This window comes from Sinohyriopsis cumingii, chromosome 11, assembly GCF_028554795.1.
Source record: "Sinohyriopsis cumingii isolate HCF-2022 chromosome 11, ASM2855479v2, whole genome shotgun sequence".
NCBI classification, from domain to species: domain Eukaryota; kingdom Metazoa; phylum Mollusca; class Bivalvia; order Unionida; family Unionidae; genus Sinohyriopsis; species Sinohyriopsis cumingii.
In genome coordinates this window covers 97,187,683-97,204,735 of record NC_142971.1, presented here as the reverse complement: position 1 = coordinate 97,204,735, position 17,053 = coordinate 97,187,683, and the positions used below count along the sequence as shown (strand labels likewise).

General features: G+C 34.6%; 1 protein-coding gene across 1 annotated transcript in view; it reads left to right on the top strand.

Moving 5' to 3' along the window:
• Positions 1-401: 401 nt before the first annotated feature.
• The window catches only part of LOC149789076 (hepatocyte growth factor receptor-like), a 134,414-nt gene continuing 117,762 nt past the window's right edge, over positions 402-17,053 (top strand). Inside the window, exons 1-3 of the mRNA XM_089975258.1 lie at positions 402-1,863; positions 11,318-11,506; positions 12,847-12,990. Of these exons, the coding sequence (XP_089831384.1) occupies positions 745-1,863; positions 11,318-11,506; positions 12,847-12,990 (1,452 nt within the window). The 5' untranslated portion in view covers positions 402-744. The remainder of the gene's footprint in view (positions 1,864-11,317; positions 11,507-12,846; positions 12,991-17,053) is intronic.

The window sequence follows — 17,053 nt, the reverse complement described above, 5'->3', positions numbered from 1 at the left end:
AAGTTAATAATTGATAGGTAAATTCTCAGATTTTACTATACTCACATTCATGAAAGTTTTCAAGCTCTTACCATTATACATGTTGTAGAGCAGGTTTTTCCATCAGTGATCAGACTTTACAAAAAATACTCCTTATGAGAGGAGTGTACAGTGATAAACAGTTGACTCCATTTATAATGAAATTTGGTTGTAGCAAAATGTAAGCTATTAAAAGGAACATTGCAACTTCACCTTGGCGGTTTTGTTTAATTTCTTTACATTAAGTAAAATAAAATATGATTTTTAATTACCACTAGGTGTCTTTATATATGAAGTTTGTATGATAATTTTATCAGCTTACTTTCTGTTGTAACCACATGGTTGATGAAATTAAGAATAAGTTTATTTTTTATATTTGTCTAGGATCATCCACTACATGGACACTCAAGAGACTACATGAATGGAGAGCTTTAACAGTCACTGTCTTGCAGCAGCTGGATTTCTTGATACATCAGACACGTCAGTGCCTGCCATTGCCATAATAATTCTGTATTGCCTTCCAGCAGATCAGAAATGTAACTAGATGTAACTAGCTTTATACAGTATCGTTGAAGCCAAAAGACATCATTATCAGACGTGGACCAATAAGAGAAAATTTGTTTTGTTCCTGGTGCTGAAGAGAACTGTTACAATTTGTGTGTACACTACAAAAGGAATATTACAGCTGACTATATTTATTGATCCAGTAGTAAAGATTACACAGCCATGAAGTTTCTAAAGCTGATCCTGTTTTTAGTTATTTATATTCCAGAAAGGATATCTGGAGTCTTTAAAAATGAATACCTTGCAAAAAACAATTTGACAAAAATAGCAATAGATAATTATACTGGAAAGGTTTATGTGGGAGGGATGAATACCTTGTTAGAGTTGAACCAGTCTCTTAGTTTGGTACAGTTAAAAATAATTGGACCTATTGATGACAACCCAGATTGTCTGCCCCTCCATCATAACTGTACAGATAATCGAGTACCTACTAACAATTTAGTTTCTATTTTAGAAATTAATGAGGAATCAAATTTTCTCCTAATGTGTGGAACTGTAAGTCATGGTCTTTGCTCAATCTATAACATGACAGATATAAATAGTGCAGTACGAACTTTTGATGAAAGCAAAGTTGCAGCATATATAGGAACTAAAACTGCATCAGTAGTGTTGTTTAAGAAAGGAGGAAATTCAAATGAAACAGTTCTTTTTGTTGCCATGGGAACTGATGATCAACATAACAATTTATGGCCAACTGTTATATCCACAAGAAAAATCACGTTTTCTCCATTTGCAGTATTAGATTACCGTTATAATGATCCAGGCTATTTTTCTTACTTAAACATAACTGAAATGTTTAGAAGTTCTTTTACAGTGGAATATATATACGGTTTTGAGGAAGGTGCATATGGATATTATCTATCCAATCAGCAAGGATCCAGATCAGGAGGCAGCTCAGGGAGAATTATACAGTTCTGTCAGACTATGTTAGATTGCACATACCAATCCTATAAAGAAAGTTTCATTACATGTACAAAAGGTACATTGAAATACAACATTATATTGGCAGCTTACAAAACCAAATATGGACTTGACAGTGACAGGGCTTACTTGGATGGTACAGACTATGTATATATTTTATTTGGTTTTAACAGTGATTCTGCTTCAAAGGCTCCAGACCATTCTTTTGGCACTGTGATGTGTGTGTTCACAATGGATATCATTGCATCACATTTCAAAGAAAAAGTGATGCAAAATTGTTACAATCATGGAATAGGATATCGTCCCTGGTGGGTATATGATCAAAGAACTCAATGTGTTGTGGCACGGGACTGGACAGAGGTAAGCTATTGTATGACTATCATCTCACATATAAAGTTTGTACATCTCTACACTCATACTGAATGTCAGATATTTTTTTCTAGGTCCTAGGCAATAGCTTGGAGTGATTTCACTTGTACGTATTCATTAGTTGTACATCGTTGGCTAAGTTTTTGTATTTAACTTAAGTTATTTGCACAGTGCATAAATAAATAAAGAAATCAGACTAGGTCAATGTATGAATCTCTGAATACCATTCCCTTACTACAAAGGAAGTTCATTGTTACCCTGTTTCACATTTTACTTGCTAATGTAAATTGTAGTGCATATAAACAAATTTTTTTTTTCTTTCTCCACCCTACATATGTTTGAATCTCATAATACCTTAAACAAAATACATAACCCATAATCATAGATTCATGACAATTGGTAAGTGGATGCCTCTTCATAAATACTACTAATACTGCCACAAAAGTAGGTCACTGACCTATCTTTCATGCTTCATTGACTCTGGTTACACTTTTGTGTTTTAAGTTTATTTCTCAAGGTGTTCATTGTAAAATCATCAAATTATATGATTGTATGCCTCTATATTAGTAGGACACCCTTTCCTAAAAATAAAAGGAGGAGCCATGGTTGCTTATTTGGTAGAGTGTTGGAGACATAAAGTCCATTAGTCATATGTTCGATACCTGCCCAGGCCACCACAGAATCATCCAACTGGATTATTGTATGCATATCTATTAGTACCAACAACAGGACAAAACATCTCACATTTTACTGGCAAAAGTTTTTGCTTTTATCTCATTTCCATATTTGTTTTTTTTTCAGTTGTAAAATACTGTTTACTAAACATCATGAAATTTGATGACTACTTCACTCTCATCTTAAAAGTAGACCACAGTGACCTATGTTTCACATTTCACTGACTTTGGTTGATTATGATTTTTTTTCACTGTTCATGCTTCAGTCAATAAAGTAGTTAATCTTTCAATACTTTACCTATGGCAAAAAGGTCACTATGACCTGTATTTGACATTTTACTGGCTTTGCTTAAGTTTTTGAATTTACCTGATAACTGCATAGGTTTTTGGCATTCTGTGCACATACTATCCTATCTAGAATCATGAATCTTGGGAATGCATCTTAATGAGCACTTTCCCCAATTTCAGTAGTAGGTCATTATGGCCCATATTTTATGCTTCTTAGGCACTGTTCATGTTTGAATAGGGAAATTGATGATGATTTGAATCTCATTTACTACGATACCCTTACAGTAAAAGAGATACAAGACATTATTTTATCTCGACCTGGCTTTAGATCAAGTTTTTGCAATTAGCTCATGGCTTATGGCTACATGAGTTTTGGGCATGTAGCATGCATACCCTGCAAACAAGAATTATGAAAATTGGCAAGTGGATGCATCATGATTAGCCCTTATTCTTGTTGCAAAATGAGGTCTCAGAGACTTGTATTTAACGTTGTGTTAAATTTCTTTTGTTGAGTGCTGATTACTCTTCTGTGAAGAAAACTTGATAGATGACTACTGCCCCATTTAATCAAAAGATCACAGTGACCTATATCATATTTGTGTTTATTGTGACATAGATTTATCCATGCTAGACCAGTATACATCATTGCCTACTCAGAAGGACCTTTCTGACCAGTCGGACTAAATGTTTTTTCAGCAGTCTGAACGACTATACATTGATCATGTGAGACTTCAGATGCAAAGCATAACAGCATGCTGTCCACTCCTCGAATTTCTCTGCATCTTAACTGTGTATTATACATGTGATTGAGTTCAGAAATTAGTTGAGAGGACTGTGCAATTTGATGTGAGGTCTCGCTATATATAGAAGGTAATTATTGATTCGTGAACTATATTTGTACTGCAGTTTGTCACTTCTGGGTTACTCAAAACTTGCAACTTTCACGAAGTAAAGTCTGATTTCTGTAGGAGGAAATGATAATGGCTTATCAAACATTAAGAAAAGTGATAAAAATTAAAAGTAAAATTAATCTCCGGTTTTTATAAACTCAGTATACACGGAGTACTGCTACTTTGCTATATTTGCAGTTATTTTTTATATTTTGTGTGTGTTATAACTTCTATGCTTGTTCACAGTACGTAGGTGAGTGGCTGTGGAGGTAGGTAGGTTACGTGGCCAATCAGTGGAGTGAAATCTACATGTACTTCCTACTTGCTGTGTGATGATACATTACTAATTATTCAACCATTGTTCATATACTTGAGTAGTTGACACAAATAACATGCGCTATTTGCTGAGTTCATTGCTTTACAATAGCTTCTGAAGAGTTTGTACTTGTGGTAACTGACTTGTTTTTCAGGCAAAATAGATGTTGTAAACAAACAGCTTTATGATTCATCAGATTCTAATATCTAACAAATGCTTCATCTTTATGTGAAACTTTTTGAATAATCTATCACACAAGACTCGAATAAACAAATTTAACACATTTGATTCACGTACCTTGTTTAGTTCATCCATCCCAAGAACATTCTTGGAAATCTTGACCAGAATATTAATTTATGGGGAGAAAAATAAAAACATACAGATCAAAGGATTTAACAACAAGGGTATTTGCAAGATTTTTTTTCTTACTGACAGCACATGTAGGGGACCACATAAGTCACTTTATGCCTTTGTTAGTACATCCTTCTGGTGGCAAGCATTTTTAGATGATCTGTTTAAAACATAAGTTGGGAAAGAAAAGAAACATGGTATAGTGTGATTGAGCTATACTACATTTGAAAATCTGGACAGCCAATATAGCTTTCTGTTATTAGCAGTATCAGTTGAAATTTCAACTTTTTGTATTGATCATACAAAAGTAAAGCCAAAACAGACATATTTGATGATATACCATACTTGATCACTGTAAGATCATTAATCATAAAAAAGTAGTAGACAAAACAGACATATTTGATGATACACCATACTTCATCACTGTAAGATCATTGATCATACAAAAGTAATAGCCAAAACAGACATATTTGATGATACACCATACTTGATCACTGTAAGATCATTGATCATACAAAAGTAATATGACAAGACAGACATATTTGATGATACACCATACTTGATCACTGTAAGATCATTGATCATTCAAAAGTAATAGCCAAAACAGACATATCTGATGATACACCATACTTGATCACTGTAAGATCATTGATCATACAAAAGTAATAGATAAAACAGACATATTTGATGATACACCATACTTGATCACTGTAAGATCATTGATTATACAAAAGTAATAGCCAAAACAGACATATTTGATGATACACCATACTTGATCACTGTAAGTGATCACTGTAAGATCATTGATCATACAAAAGTAATAGACAAAACAGACATATTTGATGATACACCATACTTGATCACTGTATGAACATTCAGTTAAATAGTCATTTATTTTATGCTAAGCAGTGAATTACTTGATTTTCTAATTAAAATAATATTGATATTTCACTGTAGTGAAAAAATATTATTTTTTCACGACAGGAACTACTTTTTTGGGTCAGAGCATACTTTTCTTCCTTTGATTTTCTGTCAGTGAACTACTTTTTCCTTATCTACATGTCATTGTCATCTGTGTGGCGTCTGCAACCAAAATTAAAATGTCTGTTATCCTTGAAACTTGTAGTTTGTTATTCTGGACATATCAGTTAATTTTTATCAATCTGATATGGAACTAATTTTGTGTGCAGGTACACATAGCACAGCAGAACATGTATGGTAAACAGCTGACATTACCATAAGAAATCTGCTAATTCGCTGTGTCACAAACTTTAGGTAGCCAACATATGTGAGCATAAAATAAAAAGAATATTTGCTTGAAACGAGTGAATAGCATAAATTTCATCTCGTGGGTGAAGAACTTGATGAAATATATCTGTTATTCACTCGTTTCAAGCAAATATCCTCTATATAATCAGTGCACCAAGAAATTAGCTGTAGTCACTAAGCTGCATGGTGCATTCACAAAATGATTAAAGTCTTGATGGTTACGACTAAGTTGGGTTTTGTTTGCAGTTTGCACAACATTAATTACTGAATTTCAAACACATTTAGCTCCAAACCAGGTGGTAAATAACCCTATCATTCAGTTCTTATCTAGCCCTTTGCTTTGAAGAAACTGTATTAGTAGCTATTAGTTCAAGCATAATGTATCTGGTGGGTATATTCATGCTGATTTATACTTTTTTTGTTTTTTGATTAAATTGTTGCGGGGAAATTTTTATATTTTTTGACCTTTGTAAAAAGAAAAAGCATTGATCTTTTTGCCATATTATGTTCATTTACTCTAAGACAAGTTATCAACTTTTGAGGTCTTACTTTCTGGTGTATAGTCATAAATGGAGGGAACAAATCTCTCTGCTCACTTTTGGATTTGTTCTTCCTGTAATACTTGGGAAATGGACATACCGAACTGGAGAGGGTTATTCTAAAACATCTTCACCAGCCAGTGGTTGTCAATCTACCTCATCCCACATCAGCCTATGGCACATTTAGCTAGCTAAAACAGTATCTGTTGCTTCACTATCTAATTAAATGCAGCAGAAAGAAACTAATCCAATCAGATCTGTTACATTTAAATTGAGAAATTGTTTGGAGTATAGCAGCCTCCATTCATGACGACACATTGCATGTAAGTTTTTTCTCCAAATATGTTGCTCAATGATAATTCCTTAGGAGAACTATTACTACCTTGTGAATCCAGCTCTCCCAGATACTTCTTTTAGCTAAAGGGAGCAAAAAGTTGTCTGTTGACCTATGCTGCAGTCAAGCAGAGTGATCTTCCCTTAGGTATAAGACTTGGCAGCAAAGCCTAAAAATGCCTCAGTTACTACTTTAGCTCATGCCAAGAAGCTTGCTCTCTTCATGAGACCTCATAAAAGCCAGAATCTACATGGAAGCTATATCACTACAAGCTGGAGGACTTTTCACTTCTATGGAAAGTATACTCCGTTTATATTTCCAACTTTTTTTCTTTCTATCATGACAAAGTTCTGCCTTTATAGTTGCTAACACTCTGTCATCATCACGCATTTAGGTACTGGCATGGAGAGCCTAAGTGACTTCACATTCAGTTTGGGCGATAATTATATTGCACGTGCAAGTCTCTAGCATTTATATAACTTGTATATATGTGTACTTCCATTATGAATAGGTATATATTGGTGAGTTTCTATTTCAAGGCATTCATAGTGTCCACATGCCAACTTCAGTGTTTTTACTTGTGCTGGCAGTCTCTGGGCCTTTTTACCCAACAAGTATTGCCTCATAATATACATTGTCACACCTACTGTGTACGTCTCTGTAACGGTTACTCGGTTCCCATTTCTAGGAAGGTTTTTTGTGTGTAATGTAGTCACTCAATAGATTTCAGTATTTCTTCTGCTCTGGCCAGGCAAGTACAGGTCAGTGCTCTATAAATGCCTACTAGGCTTGCTCAGTGCAGCAGTGGACTGCATGGTCCTAGGTCACCTTCATTTGCACCCATTGCTGCTGTTTCCTCTGCATGAATGGAGTCCTTACGTTTGCACACTGGACCATCCTCTCACCATATTCACCCAATTGAAGCACCATCTGCGGAATTGGGGGAACCTAACCTAACACATTCACCCCCTTGAGATTACAGCCTATACCGATGCAAGTACAGAAGGCTGGGGAGCCTGACTTCACCATCCTTTCAGGATGCCAGCAGTGCATGCTCTCCCCAGGAATGACATCTTCATATCAGTTCGGAAGAGGATGGCCATTGTGATAGCCTTTGCTTAGCAAGTGAGTTCTCATTCTGTCCAACTCTAGAGTGGTTACTTATCTCAAATTACAAGGAAGAAGCCAATCCTACAATGGTGATTTATCTCTAATGACATGGATGACACAAGTTCCTGTACTTTTGGGACTTTCTGAAGCGGTGTTGTCATCAACAAAACCACATATTTTTTTGCCTTATCCCAGGACACTTCAACATACTAGCTGACTCTTTGTCACAGAACATTCAACTAATACAGAAGGAATGGTCTCTCACTCAGATCTTTACTCAATTGGTCAGACCATTGGTGGGCCTGTTTGCGACAAGGTGGAATGCCAGACTCTCATCCTTTGTTTCTCCTGTCCTGGACCCAAAAGCTTGGGCAATTGATGCCCTATCATAGGATTGGACTAGCCTGAATGCATGCACCTACCCTCCAACACCTCTGATTCCAGAAGTGATACAGAAAGCAAAGTAAACAGCCGGTTGCAATATCCTCATCATGCCACTCCAATGGGAGGAGTTGTGGGTCAACAAATTCTTCAATCTTGCATTGTAAACCCTACAGAAAATTCAGGTTTTCCATCATCTACTCAAAGCAACCACAATGGCAGTTGTTTCATCCTTCTCTGGAGCTCCCGAACCTGCATGTCTGGATCATATCAAATAGGTCCTCAGACTTAAACAATTCTTACAACCAGTTGTGGAGAGAAATGCTCAGATGCGATGGCCCTCCTTGCTGAAAGCATATGAAGGCAAATGGCACATTGTCACCCATTGGTGTGCAAACGAACATATCCTGTCTCTCGAGGCATCTATACCACAAATAGCTAATTTCTTCCTCTGGTTCTTCAAAGATAAAACATTAGCACTGAGTATGATCAAAGGTGACCACTCCACGAATGCTGACACCTTTTGTTATCATGGGAGAGAGGATATTGAACAAACCCAGGACTTGTCTGATCTTCTCGCATACACAGCAAAAAATGTTAACCCTGTGCCCAAAGCAGAACCTTTCTTGGGTATTAAACTGGCTGAACAAGATACCTTTTAAACCAGTTTCAAGGGCATCTCTAGTGCTCCATTTCCTACAAAACCTGCTTGCTCGTGGTGTTAGCGATGGCAGGCAGAATTTGCAAAATACATGCTCTACCAACAGAACCAAATTACATGCAAATTCCAACAAGAATTACTCGTGACAATATTCTCTTCATCACCAAGAAATGTATTCCTTCTATGGGTAACTAAACATTTTGTCATGAAACCTCTGTCTCATATGGGCACATCAACTGAAGGCCACCTACAAGACCCACTCTGGGCTTTCATGTGGTACCTTAATAGAACAGAGCTGTTGTGTCAAGGGAGATCATACCTCTTTCTGCATCTCATAAAAGAACAGGAGAATCTATTAGAACTATCTCAGCCTGGAGTAAGACCTTTAGTCACTCAGCATACAGTGAAATAACCCCAACTCAAATGAACTTATTATGTACTTATGCTCATGAGGTCTGAGCAGATGCCACCAACCTAGCATCAAATCGGAACTGTTCACTAACTGACATCATTCAGGTTGTGGAATAGAGATTGGAGTCTACATTCTCTGGCTTTTATCTCCGAGATCTGTCATCCAAGAGGGCCTAATTTGATCTGGTAGGACCTGTATCTGCAGCACAGCAGGTCTCCCTTCCATATCGATCAACAGCTTCTTAAGACGTGAGTCCCATCCATCTAGGTGACCAAGAAGCTGTCTTACATACCTTCAGGGACCAGAGATAATATTTCCAGGGCAAGGGGAATTTACCTCCCTCCACCTCTTACCTATTCTTCTAAGGTATTATCATTTGGTAATATATTTGAAGAAGAAACCAGTTTTTCCTATTAAAATATGTTTCTTCAAGAATACTTTCCTAATCATATTACATGTAAACCCTCCCAGCCTACCCACAGTTTCACCATAGAGGATGTGTCATCTGCTCCATTAGTAACTAAAGTATTTTTAGGCTTTGCCACAAAGTCTTGTAAGGGGAGATCACTCTTCCTGACCACCACATTTGGTGGCAGACAACCTTTAGCTACCTTTAGTTAAACAAAATATCTGGGAGGTCTGGATTTGTGATGTAGTAGTAGTTCTTCTATGGTATTATGATTGGGTAAGTATTCTTGAAGAAACATTTTACTCAGAAAATTTTGGTTTGTACAATTTAAGTATATGAAGTATTATTTAATTATGAGACATGCCAGTGAACATCATGCAAATCACCCTATTAAATATGTAACATGTCACATAGCAAGCTTAGTATTTGGTCAGTTAATTTTGCTTCCTATGGGGCATTTTTATGTGAAAGAGGGCACTTGTACACTGTTTCAGCTTGCAAATTATATCATTGGTTTGATGTGTAAGTGGATCATTGACCCTTAGCTAGTGAAGTTGATTCTAAAATGGGTGTAACTAAACATTTGAAAGCTAATTCTTTCACATTTATGTGCTAGATAATCAGCTATGTTTTTGTATAACACATGGTTACTGTTCCAGTTTCAAAAGTTTTAAAAGCCTCTAGTCCAAGATATTAGCACCTTATTTCCTGATAAACCTGCTTGTCACTTAACAAAACTACAGGTAATTATCAAGCTAGCAAACTTAAAAATATAGCCTCTGATTTGTAAAGATGCTTACATTGAGAAAGATAACTTGTCAAACTTGAACAAATGCGATCAGAAAATTATAGGGCCGTTTGCCAAGAATCATCAAAGTACATGTATACCATCTTGTATTCTCATCTAAGAGCCACCAGATATTTTTATTTGGTATTGATTACTTTTGTTAGATGAAGACGAAATAAATAAAAAAACTGGTTTTAGCTGAGACTAACTGTCTTTGCATTAACTTCTTGCATTTTCAGTCATGATTGGGATTTAGGAGATTGTTCTTCAATAACGCTGGTGTATCGTCATTTACTTTATACTGTCAGTGTTCTTAACAGGTTGGTTTGGTCTTTCACTTAAAGCTTGTCCAAAAAGTATATGAACTATACTGCCAAAGGCTCCTAAAAATTTGGAAAGTAAAAAAACCAAAGAAATTCCATGTGTTAAATCATAATGTCTTGAACTAGTACATGTATAATAGAAGGTAAAAGGATCATTGTGTAAAACTACTCGCAAAACAATGTATGCATGTGGACATTGTAATACCCCATCAAATGAATACAAAATGGTTATATTCTTTTACTTGTGTTTACTAGATTTATCCATTATCAGCATTAGACCAACATTTATATCTCTGAAACTTATGTTGTTTTCTTTCCTTATTTGATACTAGTAACCATTCTTGTACAGACATTATACAAATTTGCTAATTATTATATTCAAAACAATACATTAAATTGATTTTATTTAACTGTACTGGTCTATGTGTAAAGCAAGGTTATTTAGTAAAGAGTCATAACAAAAGTACTATGGTCTTGTAAGGAAAGTATATATCATAACCTTTAAGCTATGTAATGATTGGGAGCACATGACTTATCCCTGGATATGATGCCCCCCCCCCCCCATTGCTGCAGCATCTAAAAAAAAACAGATGCGCATACACGATTATTTATTCCAAATAAGGAATTACCTGGCTAATTTGAGTTACATGTTGTTATCATTATTATTATTATTATTATTATTATTATTATTATTATTTCAGAGCAAAAATGATGAAGACTGTGTGCATGATTCGGGCCAGCGTGCAGGTATTGAGGGCACAGAAGAGTTTGCCCTGGATCATGCTTCTCTATTGTTTTACAATCAGGAAATGCTCACCTCTGTTGTTGTCTTGAATCAGTCATCAAGAGTGGTTACCTTTCTTGGAACAGCAAATGGACACATCAAAAAGGTTAAGATTTTTAAAAAAGTATTTACAGTACAGCCTGTATTTCATTTATCTGAAACTTGATCATTTGATCATAAGCAAAATAGTGATATTGCAGTGTCACCAAGGTGGTTGGCAAAGACACAATGAGATTATTAGTGCTAATATACCACCCTATTAACTAATAAGAATTTTTTCAGTCTAGGCCATTGAAAATTTAAGAAGGAACCATAAAGCAATATTTCGATATCAGATATCTTACGTAATTATAATACCTTAAGAGTACTACCACTACTTCACAAATCCAGCACTTCCAGGCTAAAATGTTAGCTATGGGAGCTAAACTTTGGCAGTCAGAGTGATCTCCCCTTGATAGATGAATGGATTGGTGCCAAAATCCCATGTGTCCCTCAGTTACTACTTTTGCTCATGCTGAGCAGCATCCTGAGAAGGCTGGCATTGTCTATAGAGCATATTGGAGGTGTTTCACTATATTTTCGGTTTTGATTTTGTATCTATTGTAGAATTACAACTTTGTCATGAATACATAAACATACATGTTAATTTTCCTTTTGTAGTTACCTGCATGGGTTGCTAGTATATGCATTCAGTAATGCATGTTTAAAATTTGTATACTTTGCAATATAAATCATTGACTTATTAAGGCATGCAGATAATTCTCTTTGTCTGTAGAAAACTATCATTGTTTCACATGGTCCATGTTGGTAAATCAGAACAATATTGCACATGTCTTGCACTCTCTATAAATTTCAGCTTATGTTTGGAGATGTGTATATAAGTAAATTTCCTGTAGATATTTTATAGTCATAGCATCCACTTTATAGTTATAAAGCATGTGTTCAGTGACTTTACCTGTATAGGCATGCTCTTGGGCCTTTGCCAAACTAATTTTGTGTATATTTGAAATGTCACAGTAATTATTGTGTCACTAGATCATTTAGTAGTAATGACTATATTTGCCACAGTTACATGTTGAATTATATCCAGTTGCAAGTGTTACACATGTTGTAGCTAAAGGTTTTACTCTTTAAAATCTTATATAATTTCTTTCTTTAGCCAATATTTTGTGTTGTAAAGTTTTCAAAACAAGTATACAGAGGCTAAATTTAGTTATGGAAATTTGTTGTTGTGCATACATAGGGCAGGAATAATCACAACATTCATAAAATTCATAAAGAAATCAGATCCTTTCCCATATATTTTATGGTCTTCTGGTTAAATAAGATCAAGTTTTATTTACCCAGCTAAGTTTTAACTTGTTGAAGATTTATGAATGGATTTTATTGTATCTGAAACTTCTACTCTGCTGCACATGAAATGAATCATGATAATTAACTTTACAGGTGGGATTGAATAGCAATAAATGGAAGGATACGGTGACTTTATACTTGGACTATGATGTCAGTGGTGATTCCCAAGTCCCAGTCCAGAGAGATATGGAGATAGACAAGGGACAAAAGAACCTTTATATCCTGACTGGGAATAAGGTATTATGAGTTATGATTGAACCATTCTGGATTCAACTCTGTTTGGCATGTACACAGATAATCCTTTTAGCTGTCTCAATGCAAGGAAGAATATGTACAATGATAGGAAAATACTGTGTAAGGCTCCAACTCTTACAATTAATACCTGGTCCATTGATTAAAAATAAGTAAGCTTCCTGCTTCCAGCCCTCATGTGCCTATGCATCTTAGCATTACACCCATATTCACTATCCTTTGAGGCAATGTTTACAAAGCAACTATTTTAGTGGAATGAACAAGGTTCATAGGCTAATGGGAAATTGGGGGTGGGGGTGGTGGGTGGGAGAGAAATAATTGGTTTGTTCCCAACTGAGAAAAGCTATTTCATTTTGCACTACTTTGTCAGAGTTGTGGAAAAAATGGGGAATTTTTATCTACTACTTGATGACAGTACAAAATCTTAATTGAATGATAATTGTGTTGATCACAAGTTAAATTTATTGAGTTCTTACCAGAATTTTTGGAGGTTGTGGAACTCAAAAGTCAGTTCAGATACAACTTCTGTATGGATCATTTGGTTACTTACCCTAAACATATTTGTATAGTCAATCCAAGTGCTCAAGTGATCAGATTGGTCAAGTTGTCTGGTTACCTCATAATTCTCTCCATATCGGTACATTTTCTTAGAAGGTATAAAGACCAGTCAAGCACCACAGTGTGTCAGTGTGATGTGTGATCTCTGTAAATGTTAGATAAAATGATAAAGATAATTTTCACAAGCTCCCTATTTTATATGTAAAGTTAAAGAAAATGCATACTGTTAATCTTTGCATATTATTTGGTAGTTTGCTCTGGGAACACTGTGTTAATCAATATTACAGATTGTAATCTTCATCACCCCTAACTCACCACTGCAGTGAATTTACTACTGGGCCTTCCTAAGTATGCAGAAATCTATCAACTGTTGAAGCAATTTTCACTGTGGAATCCCATGCACCGGGTGTCCTTGATAATGATTGCATTAAATACACAGCCATTGTGGTATATGTTTGGGTACCAACCTGAGATAAATGAAGTTCACAATAAGAAAACAATCAGTCCCTTTTGTACCAAGTCGTACAATTTTAAGGACTTTTTGTCAAAATTAAAAACAACCCTTTTCTATAAAAAAAAACTTTTTTGTATATACAATTGAACAGAGTAAAGATAACATTTTTATTCAGTAAATTAAAATGAATTTCATGCAAATTTATATGAATTTAAATAGTTAGACTTATTTCGATTGACACAGTCTTTGTTTTAGTACATTGTTATATGTCTAATTCAATATTATGTGAGAGTCTTAAAATAGAAATTGATTTTGAAAATGCATGTTTCCTAATCCAAAATGTTTTTAATTCGGTTTCAGTACGGTTTGTAAGCAGGGTTGCATCGAGGACTTTCACAAATCCATTGGATCAATAAAAATTTCATCCTGTTGCTATAATAATTTAACAAGTATCTTGTAACATAAATCTAACAAAGCATATGATTGCATTCCTCTTCATGGTTAATTGTTCTGTTTATTTTTTTTACATGCCAAGACCTTGCACATGACTAGCTGTGATTAATTGCATTCTTTCAGAAGAAAAGAGAGAAAGAAGTAAACTTAATTAGAAAGTAAGAACAAAATTAAATGAAAAGCAAGAGCTGAAGAAGATTTATTGGGAACAATTATTGATTAACAATTTAAAGCTAAAAAAAGAAAGTTGTCACTTTGTAAAGGCATTCTACCCTTTGTTGACTGAGATCTTAAAAGATACATGTAAATTTGCACATGTATCACAAAATCATTGTAATGATATAATTGAAACATAATGACAAATTATGAATCAAAGTAGATTGCCTTTTAAAGTCTTGCTCATAATAGCTAATTATGTTTCTTCCAGCCGAGGGCCTATTAAAACATGGGAAATTAGAAAAGCAACATACACCAAATATGCACTGAAAATAATATACTGTTCATCTCTAGAATAAATAGAATATTATGTCTATCAAGAAGACAATAAAGGAAACTATTAACCAGTAGATTTAATATTAAGATTTAAAGGTGATACAAAATAGGTCACTGGAATGGATTTTCTTAAAAAGGACCCAAAGTAGCACCACATAATTAGATTGTTCAAATATATTTTTAAGGAGTGCCTGGGTGATCAGTGGATATTTTTTATATACACATTAAAAAGAATGTTCTGAGAAACAGCATCTTTTTTGTTACCTGTGGGAAATGCATACTTTAGTAATTCACACTTTTGATCATCTTTGTACTCATAAAAAGAAATTGTAATTCACATATGTAATAATATTTTTATTCACATACTTCCTGATCTTAGTGTTCCTATACTTAATAATCTTTGTATTTGAATACTTCCTAATCTTTGTGTTTACATACTTCATAATCTTTGTCATTTCAGAAGAGAAATTGTAAATAGTAAACATTTATTTTTGAGATGAGAAGTATTTTACTTCTTTGAAAATCAAAAATTCCTGATTCAGCAATTTGAAGTTCAGTTTTCAAAATTTTTGGAAGATTTGTGTTGTGGGTGTGACACCTAAGTATTCTGAGGTCGAGAAAATTAATGTTCACACATAGTTTTCAGTTGACACTTCTAGATTCTTTACCATAATTTTTCAAATTAATATGGAATAAATAAATCTTGCAGAGAAAAAGCACTACTGTTAACGCCTATAAACACGCCAGAATGTGTCGACACACTAAAGAGCATTGTGGGTGTGAATATCTTGTTGCCAAGTAATACATAATTTTTTGATCAAACTGATTTTTGCATATCTCTCAACCTTTGTTAAATTTGTTTTAGAAATAGTTTTCAGTACCCCAGACACAAATGTTTGTAAATCTAGATCATCAAATGTTTTTGATTTGTTAACAAATTCAAATTCCAAGCAAAAATGTGGCCATTTTTGTGAATATTTGACCTTGTCTGAAGATTTAGCCTTAATAGATGACTTTTGCGACTTATTTATTTCTTCATTTATATATTCTGATGAAGATTGTCATGTTGCATTGCCTTTCTTTGATTTTTAATTTCTTTACAGAAGTAATGCATGCTAAATCTGTGTTGTTATCAGATGAATCTCAAGAATTTGCTAAAGAAGATTCATTTAATCCCAGTTTGTAAAATGTTACTGAACCATGTACTTTAAACAATCCATGTTGATTAGATTGATTTTAGCATAATGAATCTGTACCTGTCTCTGACTTTTCATTCTGTAACAGCCTTGGCTCTCTTGATATCGTGTCTAATCCTTTTTTTTAAAGCTTGACCTTTGCTTTTTTTCTTTCCATTACCATCCGCATTGCAAGCTCTTGACCTTCATTAAGTTTTCCATCACAGTCTGATCTAATAACTGAGTAAGCTCCAGCTAAAAGTTACATTATTAATTAACAGTCACAACAAATAATATAGGACACAAAATGAGGAGCAACATTAGACTTAAAATAGAAAGCTGACAAATTAGAAGTGTCTTACACACTGAACAAGAAATGAAATCTAAGGCATGTACTCCAAACTTTTCAAACTGTAATGTGCTGCATGAAATATTGACTTATATAAAGACTGAATGCTGATCTAATAAGAGCCAGTAATAGCACTCAGAATGATTTGATGCCAATCATTCATTGATCTCCTACCCTACAAATTCATGCAGCATGTGGACTACCTCAAAGCCAGCACATGTTTATATATTTTGAACTTTAAAATCAGGCAGGAATGTCTGTTTTCTTCCATGCATCAAGTAAATAAGTTTGTTGATTGTCAAACCACACATGCATTGTATCCTGGCCCAATTCACTCATTTCAGTATGGATGGTATAAAAATAATCTTGGGTATCAGGCCAGTTCCAACTTTTGCCAATCAGAAAAAGATTTGTTGGCTGACTAATGAATGAATAATGCAGAATTCTACCAAATAACAGGTTCTAATTTTAGGTCATTTGTGACAAACATTCATATCATTGCAAAGTGACAATTTGAATGGTGCCTAAGTTCTTGCAATGTGCACAGTCACAACCAAATTGTTAGAA